Here is a 27,769-nt window from a genome sequence, read left to right on the forward strand (position 1 = left end):
CTTCATTTTTGAAAACCTTTTGAATGATTTCAAAAGATCCAGACTTACGTCTCATCAAGTAAATATCCATATATCTACTTGAGTCATTTCTGAAGATAAATAAATCCACCACTAACAACACTTATCGGACTACACACATCAAATGTATGATCACTAATAAGTTTGTTGTTCGTTCCTTATTGCCTGTGAACGGTATTTTAGTCACTTCACTTTTCAAAGGAAAGTTGCAAGTGTCAGATGATTCAAAATCAAAAAGACTTCAAAATCCATCATAATGGAATTTTCCATGCGGGTTTCTCCAATGTGACCAAATGTAGTGCCACACTTGTGTGGTATTCTTTTAGTCTTGCGACATTTAGCGTCAGTGTTATGGATGTATCATATTACCCTCAATATTCATAACATACGTCCCATCTTGGATGGAAGCATGGCCCTTCATGTTATTCATAATACTTAACAACAATTGTTGTTTTTATGAACAACTCTTTTGCAACAAACATTGTGCAATGAGCTAGAGTGTATGAAACTATAAAATGAATTATGAAAGTAAACCCAGAGGTATTGTATTATTATCAATATTCATAACATACATCTCATTCATAATGAAAGTATCGCCCTTGTGTTATTCATAACATCGACCATAAAAGGTTCTCTTATGAACAACCTTCTTGCAAGATACCTTATGCAATGGGCTAGAGTTTGTAAAACTCTAAATGAATTATGAAAATAAATACAAACGGCAATATACCGATGGAAGGTATAGTAACATTTACTATGTTCCCTGTGTATACCTTAACCTCATTTCTGGCTAGTCTTTTTAGGCCACAGTAGCTCTTACAGTGATTCACAATTGAATGCAATCGAGCGGGTATCTTTGTGATTAACTCACAATACCCAAGAATTAGTGATTAACATGTTTAACCATAATTCCCAAGAACTATATCTTTGACCAGCCTACTATACAACAAAAACTTGTATGACATTCATACATGAGCTGGATATTCCAGTCTTCTTTCCTTTTGCCTTTATACTTCTAACAGTTTAACTTTTAGTATTTCTCCTACTCTCAAAAGAAGCACCCAACTTAAGAGTGGCATTAGCCCCGGACTTCCTAGGCGTGTAAGTCATACTAACACCCTTTGGACACTTCCTTTCTCTTTAAGTTGTTGTTTTATTCACCTTTCATTATATGACAGGCGTTCTTCTGGATCCCTTTCCCAACAGTCAAATGCATAGTAAACACTTTTACTAATACTTGCAAACAAACATTGCTTTGTTTGTATCTGAAAATAATTTTTAGTTCCATGAATATCATATAACTATCCCAACTTTCGAAGTTTGGGTTTCATGGAAGCAAACATATTCCACTTGACTGTAACAGAATCCTAGCTTTTGGATCGAAGGACGAGAGTCACATGATCCATAGCATTAGCGGGAGGATACGGAAAGCATGCGATAGGACAATGTCCTTCTCGGCACTTTTGAGGACAATCCTCATATTACGTTACCAATCGTAAAGTTTTAACCAGATATTTAACAGCTATTTAGTTTTAATAGGGAAGGTGGAAATGCGAGCCATTATTCTACAACTATTATGCAAGAAACACTTAGACAGTGTTCATAATTAATTGCACTTAGAATTAAACATGTTAATTCAACAGTGCGCTCCCACTCAAATCAATATCTCTCACAATTAATTTTGAGTGATACAAGATCCAGACTTCAATTCATCGCCATAGAATCATCATCTCATAACGGGAATTTTAATCGGTAGGCCAACTTGCCGATCACATCTCTATGTGACTCTTGCTCATCTTTCGATGCGTGTGTTCCGAGCTCAGGACGATCCTGCCATGAACGTCAAGACAATCAAGTGATCTTGCTGCGAGGTCTGACCTCACCCGCCTCACACTTCTCTAATCGTTCGTACCCATGCATCCATGGCGCACCCCGAAAAGATAGGTGCCGTGACGGTGCTACACTTGGGAGAACACTAACTACTTGATATTTTAAGTGAGAGATCACCCTAATAAAAGCGACTACCGCGCAATCAAGAAGGGTGCATCATAAGGGATAAACATCTCAGGCAATTCATAATAGCATGATATGGTATAGCCCTTTCTGACGGTGAAGTATTTCATTTCTTCGTCTTCGGCATTCGCGTCGGTGTTCACCTTCGCGAAGATTGCCACCACCTTGTCCATGCACCAGATAATATTGCTATCTCTATAGCTAACAAAATAATGCATTACAACAAGGTTGACACGCAGGTCATTAAAGTGCAATCATATGGCTCCAGCCATCATGCCGAATCATGACACGCAGGTCATGTTAATCAAATTACATCATATAGTCATCTCATACATAATCAAATTAGTATGAGCACTGCTATACCACATCACATGCACATCCTGCAAAACCAAGTTAGACGCCTCTAATAGGTTTATGCAAAATTTTATTTTACGTGGCTTCTAAGGTTTTGACTTAAACCGCAGCTACCAACGTTTTATCATCAAGTATGATTATTCAAGTTGCTACATTAACATCTCGGGGTGTATGAAACACGGGATAATTAAATCTCGAGCCCCATACTAAACTTCATCATACGCATGACCCCCGTGCAGATCATATCTGCAATGCCCTTTCATCTGCGAATTTCATCTTTCTTTTGACTACGGCAGAACCCAAAGAACTGATAGCACTTCCATGATCAATCAGGATCACGGATTGCCAGAACTTTGTCAAATTCCACCATGCTGTCTCGAGATTGAGCAAACGCAAATTCTAGGGAAGTAACAAGAACCTCGGCTCGTTGGGTGGTGCGCGGTTTCCGCCAGCGCGCCGGTGTGGACTTCACCGACACCTTCGCTCCGGTTGTTAAACTGGGCACGATCCATACGGTGCTTCAGCTAGCGGTCTCCCGGGCCTGGCCAGTGCATCAGTTGGATGTTTCCAACGCGTTTCTGCACGGCCATCTCACGGAGCGGGTCTTCTGCGAGCAGCCGACTGGTTTTGTTGACGCCGAGCATCCCGACCATGTCTGCCTGCTCTCTCGGTCCCTCTATGGACTGAAGCAGGCCCCCAGGGCATGGTACCAGCGTATGGCCGGGTTCCTACAGCAGCTTGGGTTTCATACAACCCGCTCCGACGCGTCGTTGTTCGTCTATCATCAGGGCAGTGCCACTGCCTATCTGTTGCTCTATGTGGACGACATTATCCTGACGGCATCCTCGCCTGGGCTTCTTCAGCAGCTCACGGCTCGTCTACGTGATGAGTTTGCCCTCAAGGATTTTGGAGCGCTGCACTACTTCCTTGGCATTGAGGTCGTTCGTCGTGCCGACAGGTTCTTTCTGCATTAGCAGAAGTACGCTCATGAGCTTCTTGAGCGCGCGGGCATGCTTAATTGCAAGACCGCATCCACGCCTGTTGACACCAAGGCGAAGGTTTCTGCTTTGGAGGGTTCCTCTGCGCCAGATGCGGCGTTCTATCGCTCCATCATTGGCGCCCTGCAGTATCTCACCCTCACTCGGCCTGACCTGCAGTATGCAGTTCAGCAGGTGTGCCTCCATATGCACTCCCCGCGTTATTCCCATTGGACTCTGGTGAAGCGTATCCTTCGGTATATACGCGGCACTATGACCATGGGGCTCACCCTGACGGCTTCCTCCTCCATCGACATGGTCGCCTACTCCGATGCTGATTGGGCTGGCTGCCCAGACACGCTTCGTTCTACGTCAGGCTATTGTGTCTACCTCGGGCCTTCGCTGATATCGTGGTCGTCCAAGCGGCAGCCAACGGTCTCTCGCTCGAGCGCCGAGGCGGAGTATCGGGCGGTGGCTAACGCCGTTGCTGAGTGCTCTTGGCTCCGTCAGCTTCTTCAGGAGTTGCTCTGTGTGGTTCCCAAGGCCACGATCGTCTACTATGACAACATCTCCGCCGTCTACCTCTCCGCCAACCCCGTACACCATCGCCGTACGAAGCATATTGAGCTCGACATTCACTTCGTTCGCGAGCAGGTGGCTCTTTGGAAGGTTCGTGTTCTACACGTTCCTACCACTCAGCAGTTTGCCGATGTCATGACTAAGGGACTACCGACCCCAGTCTTTGAGGAGTTTCGGTCCAGTCTCTGTGTCTCGGGCGACGCTTCGACTGCGGGGGGAGGGGGGGGGGGGGGGTTGAGCGTACGTTGTACACTGCATATGTATAGGACTAGGGTCTGTATTTATACCGTTGTATCTCTCTCTCCCCCCGTATATTTGTATATCTTGGGAGACAAGTAGAGGCCGGTCCACCCTATACCTATATATGTGCACCATGCACACGATCAATGATTATCGATTCGTGCAATCTCATTCTTCATAACTAACAATCGGGATTGGCTGCAGTGGGCACCATTGGAGAGACAATATATGTGTCGTGATTTTCTCGGTAGGCTGTCACATTCAGGGTTGCAAGGATGAAGAGGAATCAGAAGCTCAGGCACTATATTTTGGCCTGAGAGACAGGCTCGCAGTGTGTCGCTGGACCGTGTGCTGTTGGAGACGGACTGCGCTATGCAGTATCTGATTGCAACACTAGTAGAGCTAGTTGATGGGCAAACCTGATATCCTAAAAAAAAACGTAGCAGTATACTTTCCCTAAAAAAAAATCCCCTCTCGTTTCGTTTGAACTCTAGATTTTTTTTTTATCCCTAAAAAAATCTAGTTTTTTTTCCACTCGTCTTCTTTTGAACTCTCGATTTCTCCCACCAACCACAGCTCATTGTCCCCGAACCAGTAACTGCCGGAGCCCGACCAAGATCTGATCGATCTGCGGCGACGGCCTGGACGAAGGAGTTCGCCCGTGCTCCGCCGAGAGGAAGGAGGAAGCTCCCCGTAAGCCCCTCCCTCCCGCGCACGACACCAGGTTTGCCGCCCGTCACCGGTGACGCCGCCGCTTGATTTCTCTGGCCGCTACTTGACTCTCCACTGCCGCAGTTTTGCAGGGATCTCACGGTCATGGCAGGGCTGAAGAAGGGGAAGGGAAAGGGGAGGGGGAAGGAGGAGCGACGGGTGACCTTTGCACCGGAATCCGGGGAGCGATGGGTGAGGATTGCTCAATCTTTTGTTAAATTCTGCAGGATTTTCAGCCGTCTTTGATTGTTATTTTTCTTGAGAAAGAGGTGGCCTTGGGATTGATTTATATCTATCCAGTCTGGTCCGTCTCAACAGTAGTTTCTGCTATTGGCTTGAGTTGCCGACCTCGGGATAGCAACTTGGTGCATGTCAGAAAGTTATCAATCGATTTTCATATGAGATCGATGTATGTCAGAAGCTATCACTCTCTAATAGAAGATTAGATTGAATGCCACAGAGCAACACTAATGGCCCAGATCAGGACTTGTGCCGGCAAGTGCTTTGGCCCGTGGAATGTTGCGCTAGTATTTTTTTTACGGGCGCAAGTTTTACTCCTCACAAACCGGATTACAGTCAGCTAGTACAGCCTGTGCAATGCACGCCGGCACGCAGATATGGTGCATCGACAGTAGGACCAACCATTAGTTCTACCAGTGGGGATTGTTGCGGAAAATGCAACCCATAGCTGTGTTTTTAAGCTTCCTCAAGTCCTTGGGCCGTCATGCCAAAATTCGGATAGCACAACAAAAAGTGGTTTAGTGTGAATATATATAGATTATAACAGTTTTACACTTGATGTTTTCTGTGAATATATATAGATTATATCTTTGCTTTCATTTTTGGCTTAGTATTCTTGTAACATTGACGGATGCGTGCTTCTATTCACTAATAAGATTTTTCTTCCCATTCGTCTTCTTTTTAACTCTCGATTTCCCCAACCAACCCACAGCTCATTGTCGCCGAACCAGTAACTGCCGGAGCCCGACCAAGATCTGATCGATCTGCGGCGACGGCCTGGACAGAGGACTTCGCCCGTGCTCCGCCGAGAGAAAGCTCCCCGTAAGTCCCCCCTCCTGCGCACGACACCATGTTTGCCGCCCGTCACCGGTGACGCCGCCACTTGATTTCTCTGGCCGCTACTTGACTCTCCACTGCCGCAATTTTGCAGGGATCTCATGGTCACGGCAGGGATGAAGAAGGTGAAGGGGAAGGGGAGGGGGAAGGATGAGCGACGGGTGACCTTTGCACCAGAATCCGGGGAGCGACGGGTGAGGATTGCTCAATCTTTTGTTAAATTCTGCAGGATTTTCAGCCGTCTTTGATTGTTATTTTTCTTGAGAAAGAGGTGGCCTTGGGGTTGAGTTATATCTATCCAGTCTGGTCTGTCTCAACAGTAGTTTCTGCTATTGGCTTGAGTTGCCGACCTCGGGATAGCAACTTGGTGCATGTCAGAAAGTTATCGATCGATTTTCATATGAGATCGATGTATGTCAGAAGCTACCACTCTCTAATAGAAGATTAGATTGAATGCCGCGGAGCAAGTTGGTGCCGGCAAGTGCTTTGGCCCATGGAGTGTTGTGCTAGTATTTTTTTTATTTTTAAGTTTTACTGGTGCGACTCACAAACCGGATTACAGTCAGCTAGTACAGCCTGTGCAATGCACGCCGGCACGCAGATATGGTGCATCCAACAGGCGGTGCAACCATTAGTTCTACCAGTGGGGATTGTTGTGGAAAATGCAAGTCCCCCATAGCAGTGTTTTTAAGCCTCCTCTCAAGTCCTTGGGCCGTCATGCCAAAATTTAGATAGCACAACAAAAAGTGGTTTAGTGTGAATATATAGACAGTACACTTGATGTTTTGTGTGAAACTATAGATTATATCTCTGCTTTCATTTTTTGGCTTAATATCTTGTTACATCAACGGATGCGTGCTTTTATTCACAAATAAGATAAAAATGATGATATATAAAACTGTTTATTAATTACATGTTCGCTTGTATTCATTCCAAATTAACTCAGGCACCCTTTATTACAAGGTAGGATGCACCTCATATTTTATTCATAATAATGAGCACACATGGACATGGGTATAGTTACTGTAACTTGAATAGCTAGGGTTACTAATTAACCTACCAGAAGAGGCAGCCCGCCAATGGGATGCATGTGATATGGTATCCAGATAATCTCAATAATTGCCTGAAGTAAATCAGAGGTTTTCATGGACATAAAAAGAGTTTGGTTCTTTTCTTATCATTGCCTCTTTAATCTCTTGACCGATACCAATGTAGAGGGATGGCTTCGGAACTTACTTGAATCTTGGTGTTAAGTGGACTGTACTAGTGATCTGCTGAACAAATTCCCCAAAATATAATGGTCTATAGATGGGTATTATTTTGTACTTTTTAAGGTTAAGAGAAAAATACCTGAAGCTTTTGTTGGCACTTCTAAGGTGTCAGCAACAAGTCAGAAGAGGAACATGAATGCAGCTGACTCATCAGAAAAATTAGAGATTCATGAAAATGGAACCTCAAGGAAGCGGATTAGAGAAATTGATGCAGATGGCTCAAAAAAGGGCAACACAGCGGGTCCTGGAGCTTACAAGTCAGCGCCAGGAAACCTTAAAAGTACTAAAGGTAAAAACCTCCTTTAAATTAAAAATTGGTAATATTTGGACTTGTTCAGAATTGAGTTTATGTACAACACCTTTATTTAAATTGTTAACGACAAGCCGGCAATATGATGTTGCATAAATAACTTTCCCCATTCTTTCAGTTGCAGTACATTACATTACTTGTATTCTTGATTGGTTGCCATGCATTGTCATAATTTAAGAGGCCTCCTCCATATATTGTATTAAACAATTAATTGGTGTAGAAAACACCAATTAATTGGTGCAGCTAAATTTTTGTCCATTACTGTTGTACCTAGTATGTGTACTAGAAATACTATGGATTTATATGATTTCCCTCCTAATTTACTTTTCGTGTCACAGATTCTCATTCCTCAAACCACGTGTCCTCAAAGTTTGTACCGCTGGCTGGAATTCCCGGACACAAAACCAGGTTTGTCCGCCAGTCGCCAGGGATATATACCGCTTCCTGGCTCGGCTTGTGCCTGACGTCTGGGTGCCTCATCCTCTTCTTCTGTCTCCCACCGCCAATTTTTTCTGGCCACTGCTCGAATCTTAACTCCTAATTATGCAGGAACCTTACGGACATGGCTGTGAGGGTGAACGTGAAAGTGGAGGAGGGGGAAGTAATGAAGTTTGGGCAGAAATTCATCAGGGTATTCAAATACGGGGAGCGATTGGTGAGACCCTTGCATCTTGGTTAAACTAGAAGGAGAAACTATTTATTCGTTTCTCAATCATCTAGAAATATTATGCTTTGTAGACCAATACGTCCTATAGCATTCAAAATACACTAGTGTTGTTATGAAGGTTGAAAATATGAACTTCAAACATCTAGTTTCCATGTAGATTCATTGGTAATTTCTAAGATGATTTAAATTTTGGAGTACCTAGAATGAATAAGAAAGGCAATACGATGTGTCGCATTCCTAGTATTTAATGCGTAGACAGAGCTCCTGCCATTTCGGTTCAAAAAAACACGATGTGTTGATGACTTGATGCATTGTCTGAATATAAGAAAATAATTATTTACTCTATTTCTGGATTAACCAATACGTGGAGTACATTTCTTCACTCAATCTTTCTCGTTCATATTCTTCACCTATATTTGTAGCATATTCCTTCATTGTCTGATCTCTATCCCTATTTTGTGAACCTGCCAAGGAATTGGTTTCTCAAAATACCTGCATTGTGGCATAGCCCTTTTTTCTTGGTATGTGTGACATATCCAGATATGTTGCCTTCACAGCAATGTCTCTGCCATCATTCAAGGTTGCAGTCCTAACAGCGATAGCAGGTCTTGTCGATGTCGTCTCCATGTCTAATGCGACTTTATACCATATTCCTTCATTATGCAAGCTAACACGATTTTGCGAATTTGGCAAGGAGTTAGTTTCTAAGGACAGCTGCATTGCGGCAGCCTAGCCCTTTTTTCTAGGCATGTTACAACAATACACCCCATGTACAAATGATTTGAGTGATAGATGTATAATTTATGGGTATACCTGATAGGTGAAAATACCATACCCCCTTCGGATTTTAACCACACCAATTCACTGAAGCCAATAGAACCACTACTACAAAAAGCTGAATCTGGTTATATGAAAAAAACGAAATTAAAGACCATGGCCGGGAATATCCGACCGGATGTATGTTTCAAAATAATGTGTGTAAAGGAAACCATATTATTGTTTGCCATACATAGGAATCATACAAACAACCCACACTGATGTGTAATAATCATTTGTGGGTTGTTTGGCTCCAGCTTTCCCGACCCCTGAAACTTCTTGATAACATAAAGCTAAGTCAAGCCTCGACAACAAAACACTCAGTCGACAGCCGCCATTCTAGTGCACAAGTATTGGTAGTCGATGCATATATATTATTGAAGATAACGTAAAGCTAAGTCAAGCCTCGACAATAAGTCAGTACTATCTTTTTTGACAGATAATAAGTCTAGTTTATTGAATCAATATGTTGAATAAATAGTATGTAACTAATAGATAGATTATGCATGGATGGACCATGCATAATTAGCTCTAATTACATACAAATGTTTATGATCAAAACAGACCTCTTATTTCCCATAAAAATTATCTTTTATTACAGCCGTGGCAATGATATATAGGAAATTGTGGTCCTTGGGGACATCAAGGAGGATAGTTTCTATTCTGTGGTGTTTGCTGTTACGTACGTTCGGTCCTGTTGAAGCTTATATGCCACTCATATTTCTTATAGGCAATCCCTTCTTATATCTGTGAGTGGTTTAACTGGTGAGCTAGAAATCTTGATTCACTCAGAAGTTGAATTTTCATGACTATGACCCTTGTGTGGATCAAAGCTTAGGAGCATCTGAGTATCTGGTGAAGGATTTGTTGAAGGGGCAGAAATTCATGCTCCAAAGAAACCCTGCCACTCGAAAGCGACTGATATCACATCAGAATGATGAAAACTGAAACATATAATTATTCATATTTTTCATATAAGGGTATTTTAATGGGCACAACACTTCATAGAACCACCTCTTGCTGGCTTTTTGGGAATGAAGGGCAAAAAATGAAGAAAATATGGAATAACATCATCGTGTATGATTTACAGAAGGTTGGACACCAAAAATTGGTTATCTGAACTAATAGCAATGATTGATTGAGCTAGTTATGCACAAACTCAGTAACAGCTAATAATAATTAGAGTTTTGAATTCTCCATGTTATCCTTACGTAGTTATTGCAGGAAAAGGTACACAATCGGAGAGCAGCTAACATACCATGTTGTCTCATATATGAAAACCATAAAAATATAAAATTGTCCTGCATGATTGTTTACGGCATGTATGAATGGATGCTGGAGGAGAAGGAAAATATTTTAATGAACTGAAGGCAATAGGTCTAAGAAAAACATGTGGCACAATCTAAAATACATGCATCTGAACTGTGCTAGAAACTTTGTAAATTGATCAACCAGAAACTAGCATGTCATTTAATTATCTTCTGTGATCTGATCCTTGCTAGTCGCTATGAAAGGACAGGAAAGCTAAGTGGTACAAAGCCTGCATTTCTCCAATATTTTCTATGTTCATTTTAGTGAATAGACAAACATGACGTGTCCACGCTAATTATGTTTCCATATGTTAGGATTACATGTCAGGTGAATCTTCGAGAAAAGGTTGGCAACAACGTAGTAATTTATTTACACAAATTAGCACATCTTATAAGCATGATAAAGAAATAAATCTAACCCGAGACGGAGGCGGCAGAAAGGGAGCATTACCAACATTTTTCTGCAGCATCTGTTATGGTCAATAGTTTAGGGCAAGGACACTAGTTTGATCGGTGTCCTGTTAGAAACATTCTTGACTAATTAGTTGCTAAGTGTCAAAGTCCTTGCACGTTGACATGCAACGTGAATCGAAGTCTTTCATGCGTTAGTAATAGTAGGTTGCCGTTTCCGCTGTGTTAGGTGTAGTCCGCGTCATAAAATGAGTTTTTATACTAGTCTTTGATTCACGTTTTTTTTTTATGTTTTTGTGAATCTAGTCTAATTATGTCATGAGTCCTCGTGTAGTACTAGCGGATCATAGGTGTCCAGGTTAAGTGGACTTTGGCTTGGTTTCAAGACCAGGTACCAGCAGGTTTAGGTTGTGCTGCGTCAAATGCTTGTATATATAAGGATAGCCAGATCATGAGACAGTAACTGTGGGATTTGATAAAAATAAATAAAGAAAATAAGGGTACAACAAGTGACCTTGACTACAAATTTTCATGCGTGTACGTGTTGGTCAGTTTTGATGTAATCGATCCTTGTAGGCGAAACCATAGTTGCGATCCCTGTACCTGTAAAGATGTATACTTATTTGTTTGAACCTGGGAAACAAATAATATAAGTTCTCAAGGTAGCATCACAGGCTCTTTTAAATATTGCGCTTGCATCTTGTAGTCTATCTTTTAAATCCTGTCCATTTGCATATATTGGTGTTGTTACTCCGTAAATTGAGAAGAGGTAGAAATTAGTTGACTGCCAAAAATACAAATTTAAAAGAAATTTAATGCTATTATATGTAAATTAGCTGCAAAAATTATAGCACATATAAATATCTTAACCTGGACACCGACTGTACGAAGAGGACGCTAGAGTCTAGACGCCGAGGACGTCTCGCATGGTACAAAGACGGGGATGCCACCTCACGTCGGCCAGCCATACTCGAGGTCGGAGAGGGCGGTTGCATGTACTGCGATGATGAACGGCATGAGAAAAAATGACCAGGACAAAAATTGGTTGTTTTGTGTGGAAAATTTTCTAGGGTTACACAAGATTCCATGTCGTTTTCACGTAATGACATATGTTGGTAATTTTCTCTAACCTTTAGAGTAAAAGTTTAATAGTAGGATCGTTTGGATAGTAATTTAGTTGGTTGGCACATATCCCATCGCAGTGATGGCCGGTAGGATAAGGGGTGCAATAGACATAGGTGTACAAAATCCACTCTCGTTCACATAACATCCTCAAGCCGTCGGGCCGGTATGCCAAAATTATGACAGCGCAAAAAAAGGTGGTATAGTTTGTGTGCGTTTAGTAGAAATAATTGCACACTTAGTGTTTTGCGATTTCATTTTGGGCTTAGTATTTCTGCAACATCGACAGATATGTGCTTCTATTACATATTCTCTCTTCTTCATTACAAACTCAGCCTAACGTTATTAATTAGTACAACATAGAAGCACCTCATATTTTATTCATAATAATGAGAAGAGATGGGTATAGTTACAGTAACTTCGATAGCTACCAGAAGAGGCAACCTGCTAATGGGATGCATATCATATGGTATCCATATAATCTCAAACAATTGCCTAAAGTTAAATCAGGGGTTTTCAGGGAATTAAAAATAGTCTGGCTCCTTATATTATCATTGCCTCTTTAATCTCTTGACCAATCCCAAAGTAGAGGGACCAAGTCGAGCGACATTTTACCCTTTTCGGAACTCATTCGAATCTTTATGATAATTAAATAGGCTGTGCTAATGGTGTGTTAAACAATTTTCACAAAATATAAGGACCTGTATATGGAAATCATTTGGTGTTCATTATTATTTTGTCTGGTAAAAGATAGAATCATTTGTCAATACACCATATGTAGAATTATTATTGTGTCATATATTGGATGGAACAAGTGACATTTCTGTGTATTAATTTTTTTATTTAATGCACCTTATGCTCTGATATAATTGTTGATTTTAAATAAAAATGATAATTTACTGGCTGTTCTTGGAGAGGGTTTTAATTTTTATGTTGTTTAAAGTCTTTCATTTTTCTCAGCCATATATACCCAAACAATCAATACATTTTTAAAGTTTTAATCCAATCTTCTGGTATTTAACATGAAATAGAATATCATATTTGCTTGATAGTTTTGTCTTAGAGCTGTGATTGTATTGCACATATCTTTCACATTGCCGACAAGCTTTCATATGTAATCTAGAAAAATAGATAACAATTCTTTATATACTGATAATGTGACACTGTGTAGAGAATTCCACAATCATTCAGTCAGTACCTTCAGAATCAACGAACTGGGTCGGTTATACTAAGAGGTCAAAGTGGGAATAAATGGCTTGTGGAACTTGCTTCAGCACCGAAGGATTTTTCTTTAGACGTGGGTGGAAGGAATTTGGTATAGATCATTCCATTGGGGAAGGAAACCTCTTATTATTCTGTTATGATGGATACGGACAGTTCTCAGTTAATATATTTAATGGAATGTGTGTTGAGAAGCCATCAGCTCTTCGTGCTAAGCCTTCAAAGGATTTTAAAGAAGAGAGTGATGAAGATGACAATGGAGTAGCTCCCCAAGAAGAGAATAATGGAACCACAAAGAAGCCGACTGGAGAAATTTACGCAGATGGCTCTACGTTGAAGAAGTGTTCTAATGCATCAGTTAAGGGTAAGCAAAAAATGCCTGAATCTTTGGTTGGTACTTGTAATGTGTCAGCAACAAGACAGAAGAGGAACAAGAATGCAGCTGACCCATCAGAAAGCTTGGAGGTTGCTGGAGCTTGCAGATCAGCGCGAACAAGCATTAAAAGTAATGACGGTAAAACCTCCTTTAATTAAAAATTGTATTTATTTGGAGTTTTCAGAATCAAGTTCTGTAAATAATCCAATGATACTGCACTATCTAGCTGTCATGAAAGTTCAAAGGCAACATGCAATAGTATCACAAAGGTTGCCGGTAAGTGAAGGGCAGAAGAAGTACGCTCTTCAAAGGGCAGAGATATTTACATCTAAGTACCCTTCAACTCTGCAAGTAATTAAGGCGGCTAGTGCCTACAACTCATTTTTCATGGTAATATTACTTCCCCCCCATATTTCACTACTTACACGAAGTTCACAACTGTTCCTTTTTGCTGTCTGCATGAACATGATTGTTTAGTTGGGCATATCGAACATGATTATTTCTCTCAATATCCTTTTTTCGTTTTTGGCTCAGTGTTAGAGAATTTCCTTGATTGTTTTGCTTGATAAAGTCACGAGCCAATTCATTTCATTTGAACATCCATTTGCATCATTACTGCTGATCTTCGTATATGGGATTACCATTGATGACGTGATAACTCAAGTACTAAAGTATCCGCTTTGTTGTTCCATGTGTGAATAGACTAGAGAATCAGATTGTTGTGATAAATCCAGGTGTGCTGCATTTCCTTGCACTTTTGGAAACATAACCTCGTTGTTGATGTAGTAATGCGGCAGTAACCTAGATTGAATTAATTAACCTCATATTAGATAAACAATTATTTTTCAGATGCTCTTGGTATTTTAGTGATTAGTGATGCCACATAATTGCATGGTTAATTACATGTTGCCTTATAGCCAACTTTGAAAATAATTCGCTTCCTTCGCAAGTATATTATGTAGGGAAAAGTAACTAGTACTCGTCCCAGAATAGGCAGAATTTCATTGTACCACAGATTACCATTTCCCTGACACACTTCCTTGTCTTGCAGGTCATCCCATCTGAATTTGTCAGGGAGCATCTCCCCCACACCAGCAAGAAGTTGACCCTGTGGGATCCGCAAGCAACGCCCTGGCAAGTTGACTACGTCTACTGCAGCCATCGTTCCGCCGGCGCTTTCAGCAGAGGCTGGAGCCAGTTCTCGATCGGCAACAATCTGGAGAAGTTCGATGTTTGCGTCTTCGAGCTCATCGCCGAGGACACCATCAAGGTGCACATCTACAGAGCTCAGCTCCTGATAGCACAGTACCAACACCAAGAAGAACTTAGCGCTGCAATCCCAAACTAACCTGGGGACCCTCATAGTCAGTGGGGGTAAGAAGAGTATTCAGACGTTTAAGGGATATTTGGAACAAAACCGGTTGTTACTTACTGATAAACTATGTTTTGCTGCTAAACTTATATTTGAAACAAAACTAGTGAACTACCTGTATGTACAATGTTTTTCACTCGGATTGATGGAAGTGTTGGATTAGTGGTTCTTAAGCTATTGAATCGTGCGAGAAATGATCTTGCGGGCTTGCTGCCATTCTGGTGCTGCATTATGTGAGTAATACATTCTAGATTCTAGTAGTTCCCGGAACCAGTCTCCCATCGTCGAATCTTATACAACATTTTTCAGGGAAACATGTTATATACAACTAATAATGGATGATCGGGACACTCTTAAGGGGCCAAACAAAATGATCAACAAACTTAGAAAGTAGATGGAAAAGTTACGGGGTGAGAAGTTGATAAGTGATTCTAGGAAGAAAATCAAGTAAGTGCATGCAAACTTTGATTGAAAATCTCCTGGATCAGGAGGAGCTTATCTGGCTACAGCGTGCACGTGCTAACCGGCTGCTTCACGGAGACCGGAATACATCAATCTTTCATAAAGTGGCAACAGCACAGAAAAAAGAGGAACTGTATTAAGAGGCTTTTAGATGACACAGGGGTTTGGAAGGAAGGTATGGATGAGATCAATACTACTCCCTCCTCCTTCACATATGGTGTGTTTGTTTCTGATAAAATTCCATAACGTTAGGTGCATTTTTTCTTCTAATTCCCCGTAATTCCTTTTCCTATCCTCCAAAATAAAGGAAACTATCTCTCTCCCGCTTGCCTGTATATCTCCTTCTAGAAAAAAAAAGGGAAAGTATATCTCTCCTGATTGCCTGTAACTGTTCCCTTCCTGGTCTAAGTGATTTATTTGCTGCTGACCAGTGAATTAGTCAAGGGTAATTTATTCCTAAATTCTCTATAATTCTATGCCTTGGTCACCATGCCGAAAAAATACACTTGACATAAAAGAACGGATGGGGTTTCATCTATGGATACTTTACTGAGTTGTTTACCTCTCAAAAGTTCATGAGCCAAATATGAATGTGATAGCTCAAGTGCATAGTAAGGGTGACGTATGCCATGAATGATATCCTCATTGCCCCATACACGTCCCAGGAGGCGAAGAGGGCCCTATTTGCCATTGGTGACTTTAAAACCCCTAATCGGGCAGGCTCTATGCTATCTTTCACAAGCGTTTTTGGTCGATGCTTGGTGATCTTATTTCATATGTATTACATGTTGTTAATTCTAAATCTATGCCACAAGGTTGGATTGATACTGCAATTTTCATGATTACAAAGGTTATTACCCCAGAGAAAGTTTCACAGTTTAGGCCGATCTGTCCGTGCAATGTGGTGTACAAGGTAATCTAAAAAATGATGGCTGCCGGACTTAAAGTTTTTTTGCCTGAGATCATTAGCCCAACCTAGAGCACGTTCGTTCCTGGGAGACATAAATGAAAATGTACTTATTGCTTATGCGAGATTACATACGATCAAACAAAAGAAGGTAGGGAAGGAAGGATGGTGTGCGGACAAGCTTGATATGCACAAATCCTACAATCGAGTTGAGTGGGTGTTTCTGGAAGCTATTCTCATAATGCTTGGATTCCATGCAGCTTGGATTAAGATGATTATGTTATCTGTTTCTTTTGTGGAATACAAAGTGCGGCTTAACTCAACAGAAACAGAAGCTTTTAAACCATCAACAGGACTGCGTCAGAGGGATCCTCTTTCATCTTATCTATTTTTGCTTTGTAGGGGGCGGGGGAGGGGGCGCTTACAACTCTACTTTCAAAGGCGAGCAAACTGGAGACCTTATGGGAGTTAAATTTTGTCGTGACGCAGCTGCAACGATGAATCTTCTTTTTGGAGTCGATTCTTTAGTTCTGACGAAGACCAATGTTACAAATGCGGCATGCCTAAAAATCCGTTCTGGATCTTTACTATTCTGCTTCAGGTCAGCTTGTGAGTGTTGAAAAATCAAGTATTTTTTGGTCCAAGTATAGATCTTAATATTAAAGCTCAGGTATGCTAAACACTGGATATTATGACAAAAGCCTTGAATGACATATACTTGGGCCGACCGTCATCCTTAGGTATCGACAAAAGCGATAGTTTCAATACTTGATTGATCATCTCGTTCAGAGACTGATAGGATGGAAAGAAAGATGCTTATCTTCAAGTGGGAAAGAGGTGCTCTTGAAATCAGTAGCGCAAGCAATACGAACTTATGTGATGTCCATCTTCAAACTTCAATACAAATTGCAAAATAATCACAGATGTGATGTCTTGTTTTTGGTGGGGTGATGATACAACTCAAAGAAAGATACCTTGGTTTGCCCAGTGGAAGATGTGCATACAAAGAAGAAAGGAGGAACGGGGTTTAGGGGTATTCACTGCTTTAATCTAGCACTCCTGGCGAGACAAGCGTGACGTCTCATCGACAAACTAGATTCATCATGTGCAACTATTCTAATCACCCTCGAAAAAGTGTTAACTACTAGGGTAACAACCTTCTCTCTCGGGTTTGTGATCTTATTGAACCTTCGACTGGAGATAGGGACACACAATTGATGAATCATTTTTTTGGCAAGTTGATGCCCAAAGGATACTAGCCATTCCGCTACCGCTGCATGAAATGACAGATTTATTGCTTGGAACCCTACCAAGATTGGCATTTTCTCGTTTCACTTGGCTTGCCAATTAGAGTGGGAGGGCCAATTTGGACATAAGATCAAAACTACCTCGGGGTCTTCAAGCTCGAATGAAATTTGGAATTCGTTTTGAAATCTCCAGTGCCTAGCAAAGATGAGAATTTTCATTTTGAGATCCCTAGCTACATAGTGTTATTCCTGGCAGAGCCATTCTTACTGCCAATCATGTGAAGGTGAAGGATCACTGCCCTACATGTGGATATCAGACACTTCATCTTTGAATGTGCAAGGACGATGGTAGTTTGGAGGCAACCCGGTCTACATGACGTTATTAAAAGAGCTTGCTTGATTGACCAAGAAGGAGAAGCAGTCCCGGAGTACCTGCTACTGCTAGGTATGGAGGACATTGAAATTCATATCCTAGGGCTCATTACTAGGGAAAACTTATACGTGGAGGCTTATCAGTAGCACGGGTTATAAACAGGCGCTACTGCTACTTAACAGTAACGTGTGGCTAAGACCGGCGCTACAGGTAAGCCACTAGCAGTAGCGCGTTCGTGCAAAAAGGCGCTGCTGAAGGAAATATGCGCTAGAGGCAATAATAAAGTTGTTATTTTATATTATAATTCCTTATTCATGATAAAGATTTATTATTCATGCTAGAATTGTATTGATCGGAAACTTAAATACATGTGTGAATACATAAACAAATAGTGTGTCTCTAGTATGCATCTAATAGACTAGCTCGTTGATCAAAGATGGTTAAGGTTTCCTAACCATAGACATGTGTTGTCATTTTATAACGGGATCACACCATTAGGAGAATGATGTGATGGACAAGACCCATCCGTTAGCTTAGCATAATGATCGTTCAGTTTATTGCTATTGCTTTCTTCGTGTCAAATACATATTCCTTCGACTATGAGATTATGCAACTCCCGGATACCGGAGGAATACCTTGTGTGCTATCAAACGTCACAACATAACTGGGTGATTATAAAGATGCTCTACAGGTATCTCCAAAGGTGTTTGTTGAGTTGGCATATATCGAGATTAGGATTTGTCACTCCGGGTATCGGAGAGGTATCTCTGGGCCCTCTCGGTAATACACATCACAAGCTTGCAAGCAAATGACTAAGGAGTTAGTCACGAGGTGATGTATTACGGAACGAGTAAAGAGACTTGCCGGTAACGAGATTGAACTAGGTATGAAGATACCGACGATCGAATCTCGGGCAAGTAACATACCGATGGACAAAGGGAATTACGTATGTTGTCATAACGGTTCGACCGATATAGATCTTCGTATAATATGTAGGAGCCAATATGGGCATATAGGTTCCGCTATTGGTTATTGACCGGAGAGGTGTCTCGGTCATGTCTACATAGTTCTCGAACCCGTAGGGTCCGCACGCTTAACGTTCGTTGACGATATAGTGTTATATGAGTTATATGTTTTGGTGAACGAATGTTGTTCGGAGTCCCGGATGACATCACGGACATGACGAGGATTCTTGAAATGGTCGAGAGGTAAAGATTGATATATAGGACGATGGTATTTGGACACCTGAAGTCTTTCGGGATGTACCGGGAAGGAATCGGGTCACCGGAAGGGGTTCCGGGCACCCCCTGGCAAGTTATGGGCCTTATGGGCCAAAGGAGGGGATAGACCAGCCCACAGAGGGGCTGGTGTGCCCGCTTCCTTGTTTGGCCAGCCCTAGGGAAGGAAAAGAGGGAGGGCTAGCCCCTCTTGCCTTTCCCTCTCATGGGACAAAGGAAAAGGGGGGGGGGGCGCCACCCTCCCCTGCCTTTCCCCGCACTCCAAATAAGGATAGAGGGGGCCGCGGCCTGGGAGGGACCCCAAGTAGGATTACTCCTACTTGGGCGCCTCCTTTGGCTACTCCTCTCTCCATCTCACCTATATATATATGTGGGAGGGGGCCACCTAGCACACAACAGACAATTGCCTAGCCATGTGCGGCGCCCCCCTCCACCGTTTACACCCCCGGTCATATTTTCGTAGTGCTTAGGCGAAGCCCTGCGAAGATCACTTCACCATGACCGTCACCACGCCATCGTTGACGGAATTCATTTACTACCTCGACGTCTTGCTGGATCAAGAAGGCGAGGGACGTCACTGAGCTAAACGTGTGTAGAACGCGGAGGTGCCGTGCGTTTGGTACTTGATCGGTTGAAGCGCGAAAAGTTTGACTACATCAACCGCGTTATGAAACGCTTCCGCTTACGGTCTACAAGGGTACGTAGACACACTCTCCCCCTTGTTGCTATGCATCTCCATGGATGGAACATTGCGTGTGCGTAGAATTTTTTTGTTTTCCATGCAACGATTCCCAACAGTGGCATCAGAGCGAGGTCTATGCGTAGATGATATGCACGAGTAGAACACAAAGAGTTGTGGGCGGTGATAGTCATACTGCTTAAGTACCACCAACGTCTTATTTTGATTCGGCGGTATTTTGGGATGAAGCAGCCCGGACCAACCTTACATGTCCACGCACATGAGACCGGTTCCACCGACTGACATGCAACTAGTTTTGCATAAAGGCGGATGGCGGGTGTCTGTTTCTCCTACTTTAGTTGAATTGAATTTGACTATAGCCGGTCCTTGAAGAAGGTTAAAACAACAAACTTGATGAAACACCATTGTGGTTTTTGCTATAGGTAAGAACGGTTCTTGCTAGAAGCCCGTAGCAGCCATGTAAAACTTGCAACAACAAAGTATAGGACGTCTAACTTGTTTTTGCAGGCCTTGTTGTGACGTGATATGGTCAAGACATGATGTGATATACATTATTGTATGAGACGATCATGTTTTGTAAATTATCGGCAACCGGCAGGAGCCTTATGGTTGTCTCTTTACTGTCTGAAATGCAAACGTCATGTAATTGCTTTACTTTATCGCTATGCGTTAGAAATAGTTGTAGAAGCAATAGTTGGCAAGACGACCACGACGCAACAATGGAGATCAAGGTGTCGAGCCTGTGACGATGGAGATCATGATGATGATTTAGATACGGAGATCAAAAAGCACAAGATGATGATGGCCATATCATGTCACATATTTTGATTTCATTTGATGTTTATCTTTTATGCATCTTGTTTTGCTTAGAACGGCAGTAGCATTATAAGATGATCCCTTCACTTAATTTCAAGATAAAAGTGTTCTCCCTGAGTATGCACCGTTGCTACAATTCATCGTTTCGAGACACCACATGATGATCGGGTGTGATAGACTCTACGTTTACATACAACGGGTGTAAGACAGTTTTGCACGTGCAGAATACTTGGGTTAAACTTGACGAGCCTAGCATGTATAGACATGGTCTCGGAACACTGGAGACCGAAAGGTCGAACGTGAGTTATATAGTAGATATGATCAACATAGAGATGTTTGCCATTGGTGACTACCCCATCTCACGTGATGATCGGACATGGGTTAGTTGATTTGGATCACGCATCACTTAGATAACTTGAGGGATGTTTTTTTAAGTGGGAGTTCTTTAGTAATTTGATTAATTGAACTTAATTTATCATGAACTTAGTCTTAATAGTTTTGCATATCTATGTTGTAGATCTATAGCTCACGATATAGCTCCCCTATATTTTTGATATGGTCATAGAGAAAACTAAGTTGAAAGATCATAGTAGCAATGATGCAGACTGGGTCCATGATCTCAGGATTATCCTCATTGCTGCACAAAAGAATTATGTCCTTGATGTACCGCTAGGTGACAGACCTATTGCAGGAGCAAATGCAGACATTATGAACATTTTTGCAAGCTCGATATGATGACTACTTGATAGTTTAGTGTGCCATGCTTTACGGCTTAGAACCGGGACTTCAAAAATGTTTTGAACGCCACGGAGCATATGAGATGTTCCAAGAGCTGAAAATTGGTATTTCAGATTCATGCCCGTGTCGAGAGGTATGAGACCGCTGACAAGTACTTTGCGTACAATATGGAGGAGAATAGCTCAGCCAGTGAGCATATACTCAGAATGTCTGGGTACTACAATCGCTTGAATCAAGTGGGAGTTAATCTTATAGATAAGATAGTGATTGACAGAGTTCTCGAGTCACTATCACCAAGGTGTACTAGAACTTCGTGATGAACTATAATATGCAAGGGATGACAAAAATGATTCCCAAGCTCTGCGTGATGCTGAAATCGGCGAAGGTAGAAATCAAGAAAGAGCATCAAGTGTTGATGGTTAACAAGACCACTAGTTTCAAGAAAAATGGTGAGGGAAAGAAAGGGAACTTCAAGAAGAATGGCAAGCAAGTTGCCACTCCCGTGAAGAAGCCCAAAGCTGGACCCAAGCCTGAAACTGAGTGCTTCTACTTCAAAAGAAATGGTCTCTGGAAGTGGAACTTCCCCAAATACTTGGCAAATAAGAAGAATGGCAAAGTGAACAAAGCTATATTTGATATACATGTTATTGATGTGTATTTTACTAGCGTTCATAGTAACCCCTAGGTATTTGGTACCGGTTCAGTTGCTAAGATTAGTAACTCGAAACAGGAGTTGTAGAGACTAGTTAAAAGCAAGGTGACGATGTGTGTTGGAAATGATTCCAAGGTTGATATGATCACCATCGCACACTCCCTCTACCTTCGGGATTAGTGTTGAACCTAAATAACTGTTATTTGATGTTTGCGTTGAGCATGAATATGATTAGATCATGTTTATTGCAATATGTTTATTCATTTAAGTCAAAGAATAATTGTTGTTCTGTATACATGAATAAAACCTTCTATGGTCATACACCCAATGTGAATGGTTTATTGAATCTCGATCGTAGTGATACACATATTCATAATATTGATGCCAAAAGATGCAAAGTTGATAATGATAGTGCAACATATTTGTGGCACTGCCGTTTAGGTCATATTGGTGTAAAGCGCATGAAGAAACTCCATGTAGATGGACTTTTGGAATCAATTGATTATGAATCATTTGATACTTGCGAACCATGCTTCATGTGCAAGATGACTAAAACTCCGTTCTCCGAACAATGGAGCAAGCTAATGACTTAGTGAAAATAATACATACCGATGTATGTGGTCCGATGAGTGTTGAAGCACGCGGCATGTATCGTTATTTTCTGAGCTTCACAGATGATTTGAGTAGGTATGGGTATATCTACTTGATGAAACACAAGTCTGAAACATTTGAAAAGTTGAAAGAATTTCAGAGTGAAGTGGAGATTCATAGTAAAAAGAAAATAAAGTTTCTACAATCTGATCGCGGAGGCGAATATTTGAGTTACGAGTTTGGCCATCATTTAAAGCAATGTAGAATTGTTTCACAACTCACGTCTCCTGAATCACCACAGCGTAATGGTTGTAGGGGAACGCAGCAGAAAACAAAAATTTTCCGACCTACGCACCAGCCCAGGACCACTATGTAGACTGCATACATGGTTTGATCTTTTTCGTTACCGACTCGTAGCGCAGCGGGAAGTAGAGTCGATGACGATCGGCGGTGCAGATCCCCGCAGCTAGGATTTATAACCTCCCAACCGCGAGGATGTATACCCTCATCTGCTCCTCAGACAGCCCTCCAGGAGGCGGTCGAACAGCCCCCCGGACGGTGTCGCGGACAGCCCTTCGGGAGGACCTTCGAAACTCGAACGGTCACTCGGACAGCCCTTCGGGAGGACCTTCGAAACTCGGACGGTCACACGGACAGCCCTTCGGGAGGCACTCACGAACTAAGACCGAAACTACGATCTCTCTACAGAGTTGCACACATACGGTGTCATCTATCCGGCAGGGCTTCGCCGTCCAGAACTAGTTCCTGCCGGAACCCAGACAGCCTTACGGCTCTACGAAACTCTTTTCGTGGGAGGGAGAGAAGAAGCCAGATAATGCATGGCATGTCTATGAGAGCAAGGGATGAGTGTGGAGGGCTGCCCCTCCACCTCTATTTATAGGAAATCCCAAGGGGGTAGGGTAGTTTCACAAAAAACCCAAAATGCACATGAATGAAGTCCTTCCACAAGGACCTAGGAGTGAAACCAAGGAACAAGAGGGTCCCCAAGGGGGGATACCCCATGTGGCCGGCCACACCCCCATGAGGGGCCCAAAAAATGGCTCCTATCCATCCATTTCATCCCCAAGATCTTTTGGAGCAAAGCCCCAAAAGGTGGCTTTCCATAAAGTAACCATAAAGCTGATTTTCACTATTCACGACGACATTTTTCAGCGTCTGATCGAACTGAAAATATTTATGTGGGCTAAGAACATTTCCAGTACCCACTAAAATGATTTTCAACGCGTTCCGAAACAATTCCGGTCTTAGTGATTTTCATCTGCGAAACGCATCTGAAGTGGCTCCGGCAGCTCCGGAACATTTCCGGTTTTTATCTCAGAAAATTCCAAAAAGCTTCCAGAATGATTCTGGCATCCTCCAAGAATTATCAGGCATGTGCCGAAACCAATTTGACTTAATGGTGTATCCCGAAACAACTTTTCGGTATCATCGAAACTTATCCGATGACCTCTCTCTGCGGTATGATTCCGCTGTCCGAAACTTTTCGGTGTCCGAAACTTTTCCGGTGATTTTCTCTCAGACTCCCTGTCTAGTATTCAGCAGATAGATGACCCTTAAGCGTGTGACCCTATAGGTTCGGTGAAGTATAGACATGACCCGGAACCCCTTCCGATCAATGATCAACATCGGAGCCGTGGACACCCATATTGACCCCTATACCCACACGAATAAATATTCGAGTGAACCTCCAGTTGCCGTGTGCTATTCCTGTTGCTTCGCGATATGTTACAAATACCCGAGGTGAGACATGTTGGCATTCCCGTGGATCAACAACTTGTCCACTATGCTAGTTACCTCGTTACCGGTATTGTTCTCTTTTCTCGTTATCGTGTTCCGGCATCCCCGTGATCAAATCACAAAGTGTCTGGCCAGACGATGATGGATACCGTAACACCGAGAGGGCCCAGAGATATCTCTCCATCGTCGGAGGAGCAAATCCCAATTTTGAGCTATCAAGTTACTTGACACACTTTTCCATGAACCCGTAAGCTGCCGTAATAGCCACCCATTTATGGATGACGTTTAACAAACCCCAAAGTTCATGAAGCAAGCATGAAGAAACTCGATACTCTCATGGTCTAAGGAATCATGCAAACGTTAACCATCTCTGTGTTATGTACCAATAAACTTGTGACGAATGAATCTCATAGCATAACATCAATCCGGGTCGATTCAACACAAATGTTCTCTTAACATTGTGCCCTCAAGGTTGCTGACATAGACATGCCCATGATCAGGAAAACATAACCATCATGCAACACCTGAGCTAGTCTTAGAGGCCAGACTAGGAATACATTTTACCGTTTATTATTCCACACGTGCATATGAGTCTTCCTCCGAGCCTCGTGGTTATTGCAGACTCGAGAACCATAACAGTTATAGCATGGGACATAAACATAATTATGAACTCGGAGATAAATAATATCATTTATTATTGCCTCTAGGGCATATCTCTTACAGACTCCCACTTGCACTAGAGTCAATAATCTAGTTAATGCTAATGCACTTTACACCTGTGGCACACCGGTGTAAATATGCTTCGCTTGTGGTATAGCCTGATGTCCAACGGATCTGACGACTTCAGTTCCGTGTGTATCTTTGCATGTCCTCGCGTTTTCACGTTTTCACAAAATTCATATTTTGTGTGGACTTGGCTTTGTATGTATGTGAATCACAGGTCGAACCTGGATTCCTCAGACTGAGTTATGGAGCAACTACGTGCAGTAGTGTCCCATTGTCAAAAGCCATCTTGGAACTATACTAAGTTCATGAATGAACTATATGATTCAACATCTTCTTTGTCGCTTCTAAAGCGTCAACATACTTAGCCCTTGTTATAGAATTCGCCACAGTAACTAGTTTGAACAAATTCCAACTAACTGTGCCACCACATTGTGTGTTACACAAAACCCTTAACTTAAATCGAAAATCGCACGGTGAAAAGATGAAGACTATCGATGTAACATTTTACAACGAACTCTTCATGATCTCCGCTTGCAATAAAACATATCATCAGTACTTACTCTAGTACTCAATGACATCTTTCACTGTTGTCCCACGATCAGTACTTTGATCACTTTAGTATCCATACTCGCAACACCTTGGGAGTATCGGACATATCTGGTTGTTTTACATACCATGGAATACATGATCAATCCAAACACAAAAGTGTGTGGAATCTGCATCATGTATTTTACTCATCAGTGTTTTGGGACACCGAGTCTTGCAAAAACTCCTTCCATGTGACTTTGGCAAGAATCACTCCTTGGCGTTTTAAATGCTAAAAGGTTTTAGCATCTTGTCAATATGTATTCATTGCTTAGCCCCATTAGGTAAATCTATCTCCATAGATCATCATGCCTAATATTGAGGCTATTTAGCCTAAGCACTTCATCGAAAAACTATTTTCAAATGAAGTCCTAATTCGTGTCAAGAAATTTATTTCCAATTACCAATGTGCCAAGCACATAAGGTTTTTAGAAATATTATTACGCTCCCACTTACTTTCTTGAATTACAAGCATCTTCGTTACCCATTGATGAAGTCAAAACCCCTTTGACCATTTCATCAAAACACGAAGATTCCAACTCCATTTTGCTCTCTTCTGTCCATTGCTGGAACTCTGAAGTTGGCATACCTACTAGCATCCTCTGGATCGACAAATTACTTTGGACTGTATCATATACAAGTCCTAGCTTTCATTTCCATCAGATGGAAATCCTTTTATCATCCATGTTTCATATCTCATGATTGAAATATGTATTAATTGCTAGTTCAACCCGAACCGACTTTAAGCATCGCTACGATGAAAACAACCTCATCGTAGTCAACTCTTGAACTTGTTATTTCAACAAGTCGAGCTTTATGGATAAAACATTTTTATCCATATCAGTTTTAAGTTCCATAAATATTCGTTAGACTCTAAGTCTTCCGAAAGGTGTATCAAGGTTTTAATCTTGAATCACTTATATGGAAACTAACTTGGGTTGTATTGGCATTTAGCCAATTCCGGAGTCAGGGCCCATCAACGCTTCCTTGTGTATCATAGGTATAATGTTGTCTAACAACAATATCTCGTTTGCGCACCTGAGAGGTTTGCACGAGCCTTGCCTACGTGGTTCAGCTGCAAGTTCGACCGAAGTTCATACATTTTATTGTAGAGACTTCCGTATCAGTCGCAGTAGGAAACTCTGGAATTACTTCCAAGGTCTCTTTCCTTTGATCTGATGACTTAGATACTGTTTATCTCGTCGAGTTGCACTATTCTCCCACTCACCTTTTTGAAAGAACCATTCTCTTTAAAAGCACACCGTTTCGTGGCAAAACTATTTGCCTCGGTATAGTGAGGGAGGAATACCCAACATTTTGGTATAACCTACAAAGTAGCACTTGTCTGATTTGGAATAGGTTTGTAACCTTTTACACAAGCCCCATATTCCAAATGTTAAGAAAAGATATAACATGGTTGGGCGTACCATACCATGGCTTCATTTCAACAGACCCGATGTAGCTCTTTTCAGTGTAAAAGCCGCAGTCTCTAAAGCATCACTTTAAAAAGGATAATGGCAAATTTATTTATGTCATCTTTGACCTTACCATGTCATAAATGGTTAGATTACATCTCCACGGACTTTTCACTTGCAGTGGTGTTCCGGGAGGTGCAAGTTATGAAACCCCTTTCACAACTCATCAGACATTCGCTAAACATGTAACTCAAATATTCCTTTGTGCAATCAAATTGCAGAAACATAATTTTCTTGTTACAATAACTTCTACTTCATTTTTGAAAACCTTTTGAATGATTTCAAAAGATCCAGACTTACGTCTCATCAAGTAAATATCCATATATCTACTTGAGTCATTTCTGAAGATAAATAAATCCACCACTAACAACACTTATCGGACTACACACATCAAATGTATGATCACTAATAAGTTTGTTGTTCGTTCCTTATTGCCTGTGAACGGTATTTTAGTCACTTCACTTTTCAAAGGAAAGTTGCAAGTGTCAGATGATTCAAAATCAAAAAGACTTCAAAATCCATCATAATGGAATTTTCCATGCGGGTTTCTCCAATGTGACCAAATGTAGTGCCACACTTGTGTGGTATTCTTTTAGTCTTGCGACATTTAGCGTCAGTGTTATGGATGTATCATATTACCCTCAATATTCATAACA

At 41.7% G+C, this 27,769-nt stretch overlaps 2 protein-coding genes across 4 annotated transcripts; both read left to right on the plus strand.

Annotated features, from left to right (window-relative positions):
• Positions 1–3,395: 3,395 nt before the first annotated feature.
• On the plus strand, positions 3,396–4,604 carry LOC141025690 (secreted RxLR effector protein 161-like). Its single transcript, XM_073501600.1, has 2 exons — positions 3,396–4,031; positions 4,506–4,604. The coding sequence occupies exons 1-2, from the start codon at positions 3,396–3,398 to the stop codon at positions 4,602–4,604; spliced, it is 735 nt and encodes a 244-aa protein (XP_073357701.1).
• Positions 4,605–4,730: 126 nt separating this feature from the next.
• Positions 4,731–15,042, plus strand: LOC141020646 (B3 domain-containing protein Os11g0197600-like). Of its 3 annotated transcripts, XM_073500817.1 has the most exons (8): positions 4,731–4,905; positions 4,977–5,084; positions 5,845–5,954; positions 6,064–6,163; positions 7,346–7,529; positions 7,889–7,958; positions 8,100–8,205; positions 13,048–13,306. In XM_073500817.1, the coding sequence occupies exons 2-8, from the start codon at positions 4,998–5,000 to the stop codon at positions 13,195–13,197; spliced, it is 807 nt and encodes a 268-aa protein (XP_073356918.1). In that variant the 5' UTR covers positions 4,731–4,905; positions 4,977–4,997; the 3' UTR covers positions 13,198–13,306. The 3 variants fall into 3 exon arrangements, with proteins under 3 accessions (XP_073356918.1, XP_073356916.1, XP_073356917.1); XM_073500815.1 differs by lacking the exons at positions 4,731–4,905; positions 4,977–5,084; positions 5,845–5,954; ... (1 more) ...; positions 7,346–7,529; positions 7,889–7,958 and adding exons at positions 13,700–13,863; positions 14,525–15,042 and having other exon boundaries at positions 8,104–8,205; positions 13,048–13,611; XM_073500816.1 differs by lacking the exons at positions 4,731–4,905; positions 4,977–5,084; positions 5,845–5,954; ... (1 more) ...; positions 7,346–7,529; positions 7,889–7,958 and adding exons at positions 13,700–13,863; positions 14,525–15,042 and having other exon boundaries at positions 8,104–8,205; positions 13,048–13,602.
• The last annotated feature ends 12,727 nt before the right edge of the window (positions 15,043–27,769 follow it).

This window comes from Aegilops tauschii, chromosome 6 (genome assembly GCF_002575655.3).
Source record: "Aegilops tauschii subsp. strangulata cultivar AL8/78 chromosome 6, Aet v6.0, whole genome shotgun sequence".
In the NCBI taxonomy this organism is placed as follows: Eukaryota; Viridiplantae; Streptophyta; class Magnoliopsida; order Poales; family Poaceae; genus Aegilops; species Aegilops tauschii.

What these genes read in the sequence shown, in the direction of transcription:
- LOC141020646 (XM_073500815.1), top strand. Translation starts at nt 13,128, where the DNA reads ATGGCTTGTGGAACTTGCTTCAGCACCGAAGGATTTTTCTTTAGACGT. An exon ending in AAGCATTAAAAGTAATGACG is followed by an intron (nt 13,612 to 13,699) that starts GTAAAACCTCCT and finishes TGCACTATCTAG; the next exon opens with CTGTCATGAAAGTTCAAAGG. An exon ending in CCTACAACTCATTTTTCATG is followed by an intron (nt 13,864 to 14,524) that starts GTAATATTACTT and finishes CTTGTCTTGCAG; the next exon opens with GTCATCCCATCTGAATTTGT.
- LOC141025690 (XM_073501600.1), top strand. Translation starts at nt 3,396, where the DNA reads ATGCTTAATTGCAAGACCGCATCCACGCCTGTTGACACCAAGGCGAAG. An exon ending in AGCAGGTGGCTCTTTGGAAG is followed by an intron (nt 4,032 to 4,505) that starts GTTCGTGTTCTA and finishes CCTGAGAGACAG; the next exon opens with GCTCGCAGTGTGTCGCTGGA.